Source organism: Pagrus major, chromosome 6, assembly GCF_040436345.1.
Source record: "Pagrus major chromosome 6, Pma_NU_1.0".
Lineage (NCBI taxonomy): Eukaryota > Metazoa > Chordata > Actinopteri > Spariformes > Sparidae > Pagrus > Pagrus major.
Window position 1 is genome coordinate 19,955,092 of NC_133220.1, and position 15,141 is coordinate 19,970,232.

General features: G+C 39.8%; 1 protein-coding gene across 2 annotated transcripts in view; it reads left to right on the forward strand.

Annotated features, from left to right (window-relative positions):
* The window catches only part of rad18 (RAD18 E3 ubiquitin protein ligase), a 42,780-nt gene extending 28,504 nt beyond the window's left edge, over positions 1 to 14,276 (forward strand). The window contains exons 12-13 of one of the 2 annotated variants that reach the window (XM_073469159.1): positions 8,620 to 8,664; positions 13,655 to 14,276. In XM_073469159.1, coding sequence (XP_073325260.1) covers positions 8,620 to 8,664; positions 13,655 to 13,754 — 145 coding nt within the window. In that variant the 3' untranslated portion in view covers positions 13,755 to 14,276. The remainder of the gene's footprint in view (positions 1 to 8,619; positions 8,665 to 13,654) is intronic. The other variant, XM_073469160.1, reaches the window with a different exon arrangement.
* Positions 14,277 to 15,141: the final 865 nt, after the last annotated feature.

The following is a 15,141-nucleotide window of genomic DNA, read 5'->3' on the forward strand; positions in this document are numbered from 1 at the left end:
TTGCCGCTGCTTTATTTAGACATTAGCCCCTCAGAGATGTCACCTTTGATATGTGGTCTGCTCGCACGTCCGAACCACATCAGGTCTTATAGAACAGGAGGCATTAAAGCTGAACTGAACAACTACCTGCAAGCTCAAGAATGTGCAATATTCAAAGAATACAGTAGCATAATCATCGTCAACATTTACCCTTTTATTTTATTTTCTTTAATCAATGTTCAGTTCAGTATACTACCTCTAAAATGTTTGAGACACGTTTGAAACAAGCAATTTGTTGTACATATTCATCATTTTATTTATCCAGTGTTTAACATAAAGCCATTTGGTTGGTAGGTTCCGTTGAATGTTTGTCACCTATTCATTCTGACAATAAATAATTGCATTTTATAAACCATAATTAACCTTCTGGTTTGTTTTGGGTTCTGTCCTAAGGAGAATACTCTTAAAACTGTCAATTCAACATTATTATTGTTAAATATACTGTATATTGTGATAATTATCGACGGCGATCAATATAAAAAAACATATTGTGATAACAGTTTTGGCCATATCGCCCAGCCCTAGTCAGCATCAACATTTTTGTGACTTGCCAGGCATGTTTATTTTAATTCTGTTCGGGCATTAAGTTTCATGCAAAACACATTTTCTGTTACAAATCAGTAATTTCTCAGAGACAAGGCTGAACACTTGACAGGCTTAAGAAGACGTGGTAGACGTTGAAAGGATAAAAAGTTACATCTGCACTAAAAATTCATCTTTAACTTTAAATTTAATGTAAACGTTGAGGGTTTACTGATCAGTCAGAAACTTTTGACACTCGATAACCCTCCCAACTCCCACCAGACAGGAGCGGGAGATTTATTCATCTCGGCTCGAATCATATCTAACTTCAGTGAATATCACTGTAGCACGTTGGGTACTGAGATAATCTGCAGACTCTCCACTTCAAGATGAGATCATACTTTACGATGGATGCCCTAAAATGTAGCCTGTAAGAGGCCGAGTAAGCTTGCAGTAAACGTCTTTACTATGTCGTAACACGTATAATAAAATGGTCAGGACCACCTTATTTACATTGCATTTCATGCAAATGACTATTGCACACTCCACATCGTGATGTCGATGCTGGAAAGATATATTGTGCAGCCCTAATCTTGACCAAAGTGGTTGACCGGCTAATGTGACTAAAAATCTCTAGACAACTCTCTAAACTCTAAACTGTCTGAACATCGACTGGTTGTACATGCCTGTTAATATTGAGATAACGAGATTTGGAAATCTTGAGGCAGCCAATCAAATCTGGTTCATGTATGCTAGAAAATGCTGGTATGGGTACAAACAAGTCATAACTTTATTAATTTTTAAAATAAGTGTTGTTGAATTTCTGTCTCATGGAAGTCATGGATAAGTGTAATTTAAAGTCGGTTTGTTTATTCAGACATGAAAACAAAGAGAGTTTGTTTATTTAGTTTGTTTAGGCAGGAAAAAATCAGTCAATGAAGTATAATTTTACTTTTACTTAAGTGCATTTATTGCTAGAAAATGACTTCTGATACTTGAGTTCATTTAGTTTCAGAATCATTTCATTCATATATTCAATATAGTTATTGTTATTGTTATTGTTGCTATAGTAACAAAAAGAAGAACATCAAAGGAAAGGAGAAAGTCAAAGTATCAAAGCCCCGGTGATAAAGCCATTCTAGAATGGTGAACTGTTATAAGAAGAAGACCTGACTTTATATTTGCCATTTGTGCTCAGACCCCGGTTTGGTTCAAACACACAACAGAAGACCTGACTTTATATTTGCCATTTGTGCTCAGACCCCAGTTTGGTTCAGACACACATCTCTCTATCACAATGGAACACACACAGAGTAAGGCAAAACAAGGTAGGAGAGGGAAAAAAAGCAAGAAGGGAGAAGACTCAGAGGTTAGTCAAGGAGGAAGAAGCAATAGGAGAGATCGCTCACAGGGTAGGAGAAGACAGAGAAGCCTGAGCAGCGAGGACCAGCAGAGGAGAAAGCTGGAAGGCTCCAAGAAGGCTGAACCTTCATTTGCTTCGTTTTCCCTTCAGGGACACTTGCTCTGCGATGAACCTGAAGTGCAGACTGAAGTGCAGACTTCTCACAGCAAGACCCTTAAAGACACATCGCAGGAGATGAAAAAGTCGAAGGATCTGAAGTCAGAGGAGATCAAGGATCTGAAATCACAGCTCCAAACGGTCTCAGAGACACTGAAGGCGCAGCTCCTTGACATGGAAGCAGCAGAGCTTGAGGCTCGCACAAAAGCCGAACAGCTAGAGGCCGATCTTGTTTTTGAGAGGGCTCAAGTTCAGAAGCTGCAGGAAAAACTGTCCAAGAAAGAGAAAGAGGCTAAGAAGACTCTAGAAAGTACCCAGGCTTCCCATCAAGCCAAGCTTGAGGAGCACAGAGAGGAGACCAGGAAGATTGCATCTGCCCTGAAAAAGGCAGAGGATCTTCTGGAAACTGAGCGCCTCTGTTGGCAGCAAGAGAAAACCTCCCTGCTGGAGCAGATGGAGAAATCCAGAGCTCTCTATGAGGATCAGCTGGACGAGCAGAAACACACAAACGACAGCCTGGTGGCTGCTCTGAACAGCATGAACAGCCATCGTAATCAGTGGCAGGAGGAAAAGACATCCCTAATTCAGGCCACAGAAGACTTCGAATGCGAGAACAAAACCCTCGCGGCTGCTCTAAGGATTGTTGAGCAGAAGCTGAAGAGTCAACAGGTGGAGTGGCAGGAGGAAAAGACATCCCTCATTCAGGCCACAGACGACTTGAAGAAGACTGTGCAGGATATGCAACAGGAGGAGAAGAAGGCTGTGAAAAGATCTCAGGCTTCCCATCAAGCCCAGCTTGGGGAACACAGAGAGGAAACCAGGAAGATCGCATCTGCCCTGAAAAAGGCAGAGGATCTGCTTAAGACCGAGTGCCTCTGTTGGCAGCAGGAGAAAATCTCCCTGCTGGAAGAGACGGAGAAATCCAGAGCTCTCTATGAGGATCAGCTGGACGAGCAGAAACACACAAACGACAACCTGGTGGCTGCTCTGAATATCATGAACAGCCATTGTAATCAGTGGCAGGAGGAAAAGACATCCCTAATTCAGGCCACAGAAGACTTCGAATGCGAGAACAAAACCCTCGCGGCTGCTCTAAGGATTGTTGAGCAGAAGCTGAAGAGTCATCAGGTGGAGTGGCAGAAGGAAAAGACATCCCTCATTCAGGCCACAGAGGGTCTCAAGAAGACACTGCAGGAAAAGGAGCAAGAGTGGGAGGAGAAAGAAAGCTCCATGAAGTCCCAGCTGGAACATCTCATGAGCAAGAAGAAGAAAAAGAAGAAATGGTACAAGAAGTTCTTCTAGTGGCCAGATCCACACTCAGGAACTGAGACAGATTGAAACACACGCATTTGTTCTCCCTGAGCTACAACTGGTTTTCCCCGGGTGCTCCGGTTAGCCAACCTTAATTAAAGAAGGAATTCTTTTATTAAAAAAAAAAAAATTAAACTAGCTGGAGAACAAATGCGTATACACACCCAGCCATCCGTGGAGAGGGGATCTCTCTCTGAATTGCCTTTCCCGAGGTTTCTTCCCATGTCCCTTCAAATTTGTTATGAGGTTCATGGGGAGTTTTTCTTGTCTTCTTAGAGAGCTTGGGCTGGGTATCAGTTCCTGATTCTGGTCTGCAAGTCCCTCTATACCACCATCATCATTAAGTCGGGGCATAACTCAAAAATAGCATGAAATCAGATCAAATAAAAAAATTGGCTTAAAAAGTTTTTTAAAAAAAACCCCATAATGTCAAACACACAAATGACAACCTGGTGGCTGCTCTGAATATCATGAACAGCCATCGTAATCAGTGGCAGGAGGAAAAGACATCCCTAATTCAGGCCACAGAAGACTTCGAATGCGAGAACAAAACCCTCGCGGCTGCTCTAAGGATTGTTGAGCAGAAGCTGAAGAGTCATCAGGTGGAGTGGCAGGAGGAAAAGACATCCCTCATTCAGGCCACAGAGGGTCTCAAGAAGACACTGCAGGAAAAGGAGCAAGAGTGGGAGGAGAAAGAAAGCTCCATGAAGTCCCAGCTGGAAGATCTCATGAGCAAGAAGAAGAAAAAGAAGAAATGGTACAAGAAGTTCTTCTAGTGGCCAGATCCACACTCAGGAACTGAGACAGATTGAAACACACGCATTTGTTCTCCCTGAGCTACAACTGGTTTTCCCCGGGTGCTCCGGTTAGCCAACCTTAATTAAAATTCTTTTATTAAAAAAAAAAAAAGTAAACTAGCTGGAGAACAAATGTGTATACACACCCAGCCGTCCGTGGAGAGGGGATCTCTCTCTGAATTGCCTTTCCCGAGGTTTCTTCCCATGTCCCTTCAAATTTGTTATGAGGTTCATGGGGAGTTTTTCCTCGTCTTCTTAGAGAGCTTGGGCTGGGTATCAGTTCCTGATTCTGGTCTGCAAGGCCTTCTATACCACCATCATCATTAAGTCGGGGCATAACTCAAAAATAGCATGAAATCAGATCAAATAAAAAAATTGGCTTAAAAAGTTTTTTTTTTAAAAACCCATAATGTCATGTTTGTCAGTTGTTCTTGAGAATTTAAAGTTTGTTGTAAAGCTTGAACTTCACAAAGGTCTTTTGACTGCAGAACCTGTGCTTTTAATTTGGATACTTCAAGTACCTTCAGCAGATTATACTTTTACTTTATTAAGGTTTTGAATGCAGGACTTGTAATAAAGTTTTACGTTGTTGTATGTATTTGCACATAAATAAAAAATGACGTCATTATATTAATCAATTATTTCTTTAAGATTTCAACAATAATTGTCCTTTGCCACTAAGATGTTGAGTTTGCGGGCTTTCTTGCGTGTGCTGGTCATGTCACCATGGCAACTACAGGAACCACACCATCCCACAGCGATGAAACGATAAGATGACTAACCACTTAGAGTACTCTGAATTATACACCTTATAATACTAGTTATCAAAGTATCTTTTGATTTGAATCCATGTAGCTACATTTGTTTTGATTATAAAGCTCTGTATTCAGAGTCAAATCATTGAGTTGAATAAAATAAAACAACCCAAAGGCATTTCTTATTAGATCAATATTTTATATTATATGAGTTACTTATTTCACCGAATGGCAATAATGACATGAGTCAGATTTCCTGTATATGTTCACATACTTGTCCAATAAAGCAAGTTTTGATTCTGAAAATCATTTTCAAAGAACACAAATAAATACAAAGGCCTAAAAAGAGTTAAAAAGGTATAATGACAAACACAAGAATGTGAATAATTGTCAAATGAAATGTATCACTTTTCACACAAAAAACACATTCAATTATATTTACAATTTTACATCATCATGCACATGTGAAATGTTAGACAGCACATCTTCAACATCTTCTTCACATGCAGTATTACATGTGCAACTCCATTTCCAGTGTGGTCACATATGATAATCGAGTGGACAAATATTTCACATGTGATGAAGTAAAGAGTTATTTCATTCAAAATTTACTGTGATTGTTTAGATGTTGTCTACTAAAAAAATGTGTTTATGGTGTCTTCTCACTGACAAGACACAGTGTTTTAAATTGATGATGCTGCCTGTGGTGGATTTGTTTCATGTTGTGGAGCAGGACATCCCCCATTGTACCTTCACAACTGGTAGGCAGTGATGGAATGTTATTAAGTACATTTACTCAAGTACTGTGCTTAAGTACAATTTTGAAGTACTTGAACTTTACTTATGTATTTCCATTTTCTGCCACTTTATGCTCCTACACCAATATAATCTGTTTAACTCCATTATATTTATTTGATAACTTTAGTTATGAGTTACTTTGCAGATTGCATGCTAAATCAGAGCCAATAGTGTTGTTTAATATTACTTTATTATATAGCATCTGCAATAAAAACAAAACAAAACAAAACAAAAACACCTGTAATGATGATATGAAAAGTGCTTAAAGGGGTGCTATGTAGTTGTGGAGAGAAAATTCAAATGAATTGTAATATTTACAATATTAATGAGGTGATAATACAAACTCGGAAATATGTATTTTTTCCATAACTGAATAAACAAGCTGTTCTTAGAGGAAACGAAGGTCCCGAGAACACTGTTTGAAGCTAGAAAGGTGGCAGGGTCCGCCACATAGGGCTGGGCAATAAAACAATCTCGATAATTTTCATCGATAACGATGATAAAGTTATGACATTTATTTTCGATATAATTATGTTTGAGTCCGTTTTCCTTTACCTAGAAAACACTACATCAACAGCCAATCACACAGCAGAGAAACAAATGCATGTGGTGGATGTATGTTTCCGGCCCCTCCCACTCACAACTACTCAAAGTGACGGTGACCACCTGTGTGGAAACTGACAACGACGAAGAAATTGTACCGAAGAAAGGTCATACCACTTCGGTTATTTGGAAATAGTTCGGCTAGCTGAAGTCTGACAAAGGACAGACCAGCATTAGATGCAAAATGTGTCGGCGACCAGTCCTCAGCAGAACTGGAAACACCACCAACCTCTTCCATCATCTCAAAAGGTACCGTCCCAAACAGTACTCTGAAAGTATGAGTTAGCGCTATCATGCTAGCGTCAGCCTCCCCTTCAGTTCAGTATACTACCTCTAAAATGTTTGAGACACGTTTGAAACAAGCAATTTGTCATACATATTCATCATTTTATTTATCTAGTGTTTAACATAAAGCCATTTGATTGGTAGGTTCTGTTGAATATTTGTCACCTATTCATTCTGACAATAAATAATTGTATTTTATAAACCATAATTAACCTTCTGGTTTGTTTTGGGTTCTGTCCTAAGGAGAATACTCTCTTCTTTTCAATTCAACATTATTACTGTTAAATATACTGTATATCGTGATAATTATCGACATCGATCAAAAAAACATATCGTGATAACAGTTTTGGCCATATCGCCCAACCCTACCTTGTCCTAATATAAGTTTTAAGTTGGTCTAGGGAAATGAAGTTGTTGCAGCACACTGTGCCCACCTCCTCGGGTACCACCAAAGCGGATACTATCTGCAGCTGTCTTCATTGTAGTGTCTGGATGTTACAAAAACAAATGCAAGACTGAACTAAAAGGCTTCTCTCCAATGTTGACTTCATTCTGTTTTCAGTTGTTTCATTCATGTTTCCTTCTTTCATAGTCTGTCTTTGTCTTGTCGCCATTTGTGCTGTTGTATAAAGACATCATATCCAAATGTATCTTTAAAAGTAGAAATTACTTTCACCTCCTTTCATCATTCCCATGCAAGTACACAAACTTTTACTATTCATTTCATTTGCACTTTATATCCTCTGTTGGACAGACATGTTTTTATTAAGTGTTTTGATATCTAAAAAATGAATAATGATGTAATATATAATGTTCAACTTCACCAGTCACATTTGTGTTTTAGGTTTACTAGACGGAACGGGTGCAAGAAAACTGTCATGACAAATTTATGTTTACTTGCTTATTTCTTTTAAGCCAGAAATGTATTCCCTATTCGTCCTCTCTGTGTGTCTGCTGTTGAAAATCACAATAATACAAAGGCATGGCCTGAGTTTGAGTTTCATAACAACCTCAAAAAGTCACACAAAAACAAGCACATACTTTTTCCTAGGCAGCAGTAGCCTATTAACTTTGGTACACAGAGGGGAGAGTAACAAAAGTACTCCAACATAAAATACATGTTTGTGCCGAAGGAGATTTAACAACATTTAAAAAAACAAAAACAACAGCAGGTAGCAAGTAACAACAAATTAGTCAATTTGTCACCTGTATTTGTGGATGTGCTTTTATTTCAAGCAGCATGAATGCTAATGAGCAATGAGACCAGGTTCACATTGCACACAACAAGTCAATTCAGGACATCATCCTATTTTGTGTTGTGCACGTGGGCCATTGGGAGAGAGTTGAGGGACTTGTTAATGCTAGTAAGCTATATGGAAAATTATATATATATTTTTTTAATCAAGAACAAAACAAATGTACCTGCTATTTGACAAATAATTAATCACACTCTAAAATCATCTTGTTTTCAAGCCCATTTGGCACTTTTTTCATTTCAAGCTGTATTTTGATTGGACAAACCGAACCCATCCCAAAGTTGGAGTGGTTGTCAGTGTTGGTGTATTGCTCAATTTCATTCACAGGATATATACAGAAACATCTTACAATGTTAGGAGTATAGGGGGAATGCACAGATGGTGAGCTGTTGAGGCAGTTATGGATGCTTCACTTCCAGCTCTCACTGACAGCATGAGGTGGAAATGAGACGGTTCTGCTCTTTTATATACGTAGTGTGGCCTGTTACGAAGTGTTTGCCTGAGGCAGCTTCACGCAACCAAATCCTCTTGGTAGTGTGAAAAATCAGATATCTAGTTTTGATTCCTTTTTCGAAGTAACATCCTGCGCCATGACAGTTTTTTTCCGCTCACATTTGTGTGTGATGTATAAAAACACCTCCTCATACGAGTCTTTAACAAAAGGCACTACAGCAAATATCCTGTATTGGGTGACATCTTCTACCTTTCTTTCTCTCCTCTCTCCTCTCCCTCAGTTCTATCTCGGACATCTTCGGTCCAGAGCCGGCCAGAAACGTTGAGTAAGTGATTCTGCTGTCGTTGCTACTGTCAAGAAAAATGTTAGGAATGCTATACTGTCTATCTTCCATTATAAGTAAATGTATGTTTGTGTTGATACATAGGTTGGATGTCAAAAAACTGTCAGGAATGCTGAATTGTATGCAAACTGATAAACACTATGCATATTAGGCATCATACACTACCCCTATACCACTTAGATAAGCTTTTTAGCCACTCGATGCCTCTTGAAGCTCGAGCCTTAGATCTAAGCAAAACAAAGAAAACAAAAAAAATATTTCTCATATGTTATTCAAAAAAGAATTGGCTCATGAGCCGTAACTTAAGGTGAAGTGTAGTGTAAAAGAAAGCATTAGGCTATATCAAATAATTGCCTCTTCTCAAAGACTGAGGATATTATAGATTATAGCGTTTGTTTCATTCCACTGGGTATGGACACACACAGTATATTTACAGCAAAAGTGTTGTTTGTTGTTTTGGCCTGGTCTGTATCTGCAGGCAGGAACACACTTGGGTTATGCCGTTGCAAATCAGTTGAATTTTTGATAGTTTCCAAAAAAATGCTGCCAGTTCACATGTGCCAAAACATTTCAATGTCTCTGGTGGAGCACTTTCAAAATCACAATGTTACCATAGTACAGGGCTCAGTAGCCGATGGCTGTCAGCCATTAGTGATGGACATGGCACAGTCTATCAGCCCAACCCTATCAATTTTAACAGATTTTCACAGTAGCAAAAACAGCAATAAACAGGATAATGGAAACCCTGAACAGAGGGTCTAAATGATGGCTGTGTAGAATGGGCTTCATGATTCAAACTGTGTATGCAAACTGGACAATACAAACAGTTAGCACACAAGTTAGTATCTCGTGCACTGATGGGAATACGTCTTCCTGAATGTTCCAGCTGTGTCTCACATTCCTATCAGGAAAAAAATAACGTCTCACTCAGTCTGAAAATAAAAACAGATATTTGATACTTTTTTGGATCTCTGTATAATAATACCTTGATGTTTCCCTCCTGTTATTGCCTGTTAGCAGGGCTATTATAATTTTGGTTAGAGGCACTTCATTTTGTCCCCCAAGCCACAATAAAGCAAGAAGAGCAGCTGAAGCCCGCGGCCGTGTTTGTCCTTCAGATTTTGTTCTACAGTCACAGCTTAATGTTGGACAGGTTGTCCCTCGTGTCCTCTTTGACCATTTGATGTAATGCTTTTTCTTGTGCACATTTGGGAAATACCCTTGTTATCAGAGACCGCAAGAGAGCACTGCTCATCAAGTGTTAGACAGTTGTCTTTCTTTCTTCTTTCAGTTTTTTAGTTGGTGTCCCTAAGCTCCTGGTGATTGTTTAGAAAGATGATTTTATCCACTTACACTGTCAGAAACTGAGTTATGTTAGTAGTAAATGTAATTATCCAGAGACAGTGGAGGTCATATTTCAGTCCAATTAAAACCAGTGGGCTGAATATTGTGACTAATGCATAGTGTTTTAAGAAGACTGCTTTCTGTTTTATCCTCTCTCTTTCCTTGATCATATATTCATTGGGCTGTTACTGCTGTCACCGCTGTCAAATGATTTTAACAGTGCAATAAGACAGTCACACACAGCTCTTCACCTTGGAGAACATAAACAACTGCACTGGCCTGTATTCATTTACTTGCAGTGTGTGCACTGAGACAGAGGATCATAGCTTTTAGTTACAGAATTCAGTGTCGCATGCCGTTCACTCTCATTTTAACTAACCCCCGTCATTGGTAGAACAAGTACAAATAACAAATTAAAGTCGATGTTTATAACATCTTCATACACATTTTCATCTCAATACGTGCCATATTGCAGTCCATGTTTGTTTTTTGTTTTTTTCCTTTTGAAACAGCGCTTCGGTACTTAGACCTTCATCAGGTTATCTCCTGATAACTAATGAAGGTCTAAGTAAGTAATAAGTAAGATGATTTTGTTGGCCTTCGGTCTTCTCCTACACACCTGTCGACCCTAAGGTGGATAAGGGAACCGATTATTTCACATTTTTGTATTTTAAAAAGGAGTTCATTACCTGTAGTCTATGCACACCTGAGGGTGAGAAGGGATGATTTAGTGTTATTTCTTCTTCTCCTTGTTCTTTTTTTTTGTTGTTGTTCTTCTTCTCCCCTTTCCTCTTCTTCTCTTTCTCTTTTTTCTTCTTCTTCTTGTAGTCTTGTATAGTGCTTTAATAAGTAGCATTTAGACCAAAGACATTACATTACATTCAGACTTAGCATTGGAGGTGGAGCCCCGTTCATTCCTGTGAAAGCTGCTCAGTGGCGTTTTGAAGCCAAACAAGCTCGACTTTCTGGCTATAAAACTACCCGGATCTTCCGTGTTGTGCGGCTCTTCTGAAGACTTCTGCCGACCAAGCCAGCTAACTTCTGGTTGAGCGCCTGACTCACATGAATGGGGATAAAATAATTTAATCATGCAGCTCTTCTAGACTTTCCAAATTTTATTGGACCGAATGGCTCCAGTTATGACGATGAAACAAGTCATTTCGCGGCGGTTGCAATACTCAAAAAAATTAACCCGCCATTTTACAATGTAAGCTTATGGGGAAAAGTGTATTTTTTGCCACAGTGTATCACATCACGGTGTAATTCCACTGTTTTACCACCACGAGAAACTGGCTTCAAAGCATGTCGCTCTTCCTGGGGGCTTGGTGGTGATAATGTGTGACACTACAGACAAAACAACACAAGCGCATACATCTGAATGTGATTTCTCCTCGTGTGTGTTGTGGATCAAAACTCTGCTCTTCATTTTTCTCTCTGAATGACCTTGAGGCCAAACCTGCCTGTGTTCATTCCAAATGTCATCCATCCACACAGCACTGTTTCTGTATGTAGTCATAGTACACCAGCAGCAGTGTTGAACTTTTGGAATGCCTCGTCAACTCGATGGGCAGAAGCCAAGTATGTGCTTTGTAGCAAGTGTGAAAAGACATTTTATTTCCATCAGGCGAAGCTTTATCTCTATCCGCCAGCTTTTGTCAGACTCTGGCAGTGATGACATGTTAACTCTTGATTGTTTTAGTTCTTATCCACGCTTTGCACAGAGGAAACTGCCTGAATCCACTTTTAGACGTTTTCCCATCCCTGTGGCCCACATGTGGATTTCTGACCCAAATTCCAGTACTGGAATTTTGTTTATCCAGTCCATATAGTCAAGATAACGTGACATTGGACCTTGTCACTGGCTGGAGGGTGATATACATCTGAAGTACAATCAGCTGAAGAGAGCCCTTCATGTTAGGCCATAAGTGGTTCCACGTGTAGAGTTTAGGGCTCCCCTCTGGCTTCTGAGCCATGTTATCTGAACATTTTTCACAGAGGATATTTCAGTGTCCACCAGTTTATGTCAGAGGTGATTCAGTAATGGGGCTGTAACTTAACACTGCATGCTGAGCTGTGGAGCCCAGCGGGGCTCACATGGTAGAAAGACATATTGATGTGGCAGAGGGTAATCCATGAGGGAAAAACAGCTTATTTAGAGGCATTGAGTGGTCAGTCCAGATGTGTTCTTCTGACGTTAGCGAGGTTTCCATAGTGTCTACTTAGTGTAGTTGACCCAATGTTTTGCACTTTAACAAAAGAGAATAACAGGGAAATGTTGAAGTTTAAGAATAGCTCACCCAAAAATGGAAACATGTGTCACCTTACTGGATGGACAGACACTAATGCAGAAGAAGCACTTTGCGTTCGCATAAACATTAATATTTTTTTCCATTTTAATTGGACACAAAGTTCCCACTAAGTGATTTGTACTGGTGTGAGCAACTAAGTAGTCCAGTGTAATGTGTTTGCTGGAGGGATGTCAAGCAGTCAATTGCTCAAAGTGGAGTCAAAATAATTTGTAGAATCACTTCAGTGGCATGATAATCAAGTTTGAATACACCTCCTTCCATTTCCTTTTAGTTGATTGAAACCTGCAGAACTGATACCGTCTTCTCTGCATTAGCTGGTAACAGCGAAGGAGCCTTTGTTGTTAATTGACTGTATGAACTGCTGGTTGGAGACATTCATTTTAACTCCTCATTTAAAATTCACATTATTGCTATTTTTGAAGCAGTGGTGGACACGATCCACAGAAATGGTAATGGCTAAAGTAATCATGTTGATAGATGCCTGACCAGAAAAAAACTTGGCACTTGGCAGCGCCACTGCTCACACAGCTGAGCCACATTTGCCCTGATGGAGGTCACAGTTGAAACCTTAAGTACAGCTTCAAGATGGGCATCAGTAAGCCTTGACCTGTACTTGCATTTATTAAAGTTCTTAGTCGAGAACAGTTTCTCCCACAGATATGTGCTTCCATAAAGGCACATTACCCGACTCAACTCTTTGGACAGCTCTGGGATAGAGGGAGTTCTCTCAGAAATTGTCCAGTCATGTCTGCTTTTCGTTGTGCCTCTCTGAATTTAGTCTTTAGCTCAAAAACTGAGCAACTCTTCTTTCACTTCGTATTTGTTATTAATACCGCTGATGAAAATGGCTAGCTTTGCATTGTTGGCCCGGCAGTGAAACTTCGGGCTTTGTCCCGTAACTCTTCATAAATGTCACTTGATGACTCGTTAATCCGCTCTGCCACTGTGTTTGCTGATAGAGAGGTACGTTTGAACATGCTCTTCTTTGCAATCCGTCAGAAACGGCCTTTATGGAAAAGACCTTGTTGAGATGAAAGTCCTCTATGCCCCGGGGGGCAGGAGTTTGAGACCCCTGCTTTATGGCTTTACGAGACTGTGTGCAGGAGTCAAAAAGACACATTGCACCTGTTTAGATTATCCTACTGTATGTGTTGATGACATGTGTTTTTTAAAAACCTTGTACATAAATGTTCTAGACATGAAAGTCTACTCATGATTCAACTTCAACCTTTCTTTCTTTTTTCAGAAATTTTACATATTTCTGTTCTCTTCCCGTCACAAAAGACTAAAAGATCATCTCTGATAATGTTCTTTCACAGAGAAACAGAGAGGACCTCAGTCCAAAAGAGAACATCCAGCGCGAGAGAAGACGGCGCAGCTTCATCGCCCGTACTTGGAAAACGAGGGCGTAAAAAGTAAAGAGAGATGGAGGAGGAGGAGGAAGGAGGAGAGCAAAATATCTCTAGCAGATCAAATTAATACCAATAAACCTTTGACTGACTTTCAAGCAAATCAGGGAGTTTTTTTATTTAATGCACATTCCTGTCCGGCATTGCAAGGAATTTTCTAAAGTTGCACAGTTTTCTTATTTTTTTATGGTTTGAATAAATGTTTAGTATTTGGACATATTTTGTAGTATTGTGATCCATGATGAGCTGTGGCCTCGAGGATCAGGAGGTACAAGACTATGAAATCAATACTTGAAACACAGAAACTAAAGATTTAGCTTCCATGTTTAGAGAGTAGACATGATTTCTAGTTTTAGACTCATTGTATCCAGTGTCGATGACCAGTTTTTTGTTGCTGCTTGTAATTTTATTCCTCATTATGTTTTATGTTCTCCTAATTTTGTTCCTGAATTATTTTCTGTTTCTGTTTCTTTGTTGCATGTGTAATATGCAGTTTTAACTGAAATAAACACTCTGTAGTTTTGCAGATGAACACTTTTTGAGTTACATAATAGATTTATCTTCCAGCATTATCTGCCCATGTCGTCACAAATAGATGTTTTAAGTTTTTGAACACTGTGTGTGGAGCCAAACTTCTGGACTTATTTGCTGTGGTCTAACTATCGAAGCAGCAGCTGTAGAAATTATCCCCAAATATGCATTGAAAATGCACTTTTTTCCACCTAATAAGCTGGATGTCTCTGTTTGCTAACCTATCACCTCCATCTTCAAGTTTACCCTCGTATTTGGGTTTCCTCTTTGCCAACTCAGATTAGGAGCTCAGTTCCGCGGGATTCATCTGTCATTTGCCATCTCAAAGCACGCAACAAACCTTTAACTTTCAAATTGATTGTTTTCTTTGAAAGAAAAGTAGCCGGGGTGAGTTTAATTTAATCTTGTGGAAACCCCGGGTTAAAGCGAGGGAGAGTGTAAACACTTAAGATGGGGAGATGGTGTTTATGTATACGTGCATGGGAGAGTGAGCAGGGAGCACGTTTGGGAGCCGACCTTGATTGAAAACAGATCTCGCCTGGAGTCAGAAATACTCCGCTTCTGGCTCTCCCCTCAGATGAAGCAGGGACTTGATTCATTTCAGTGTGGCATGCTCATTATACCACACACTTACACGTCCCGATGCTTCTTCACTTCTTTCCTATATAATGATGCGGGACATCACTCTTGTTTGAAACCACAGGAGAGGACTGAGTGGCTGCTGATCCCTGCCTCCATTTGGGAAGCAGTGACGCAGAAAGTAATATCACTAATTCCACACACACACACACACACACACACGCCTCCAGGAAAGATCCACAGAGACCCGTCAGCAGGGACCTCAGTCACCCTGTCTGTCTGCGTGA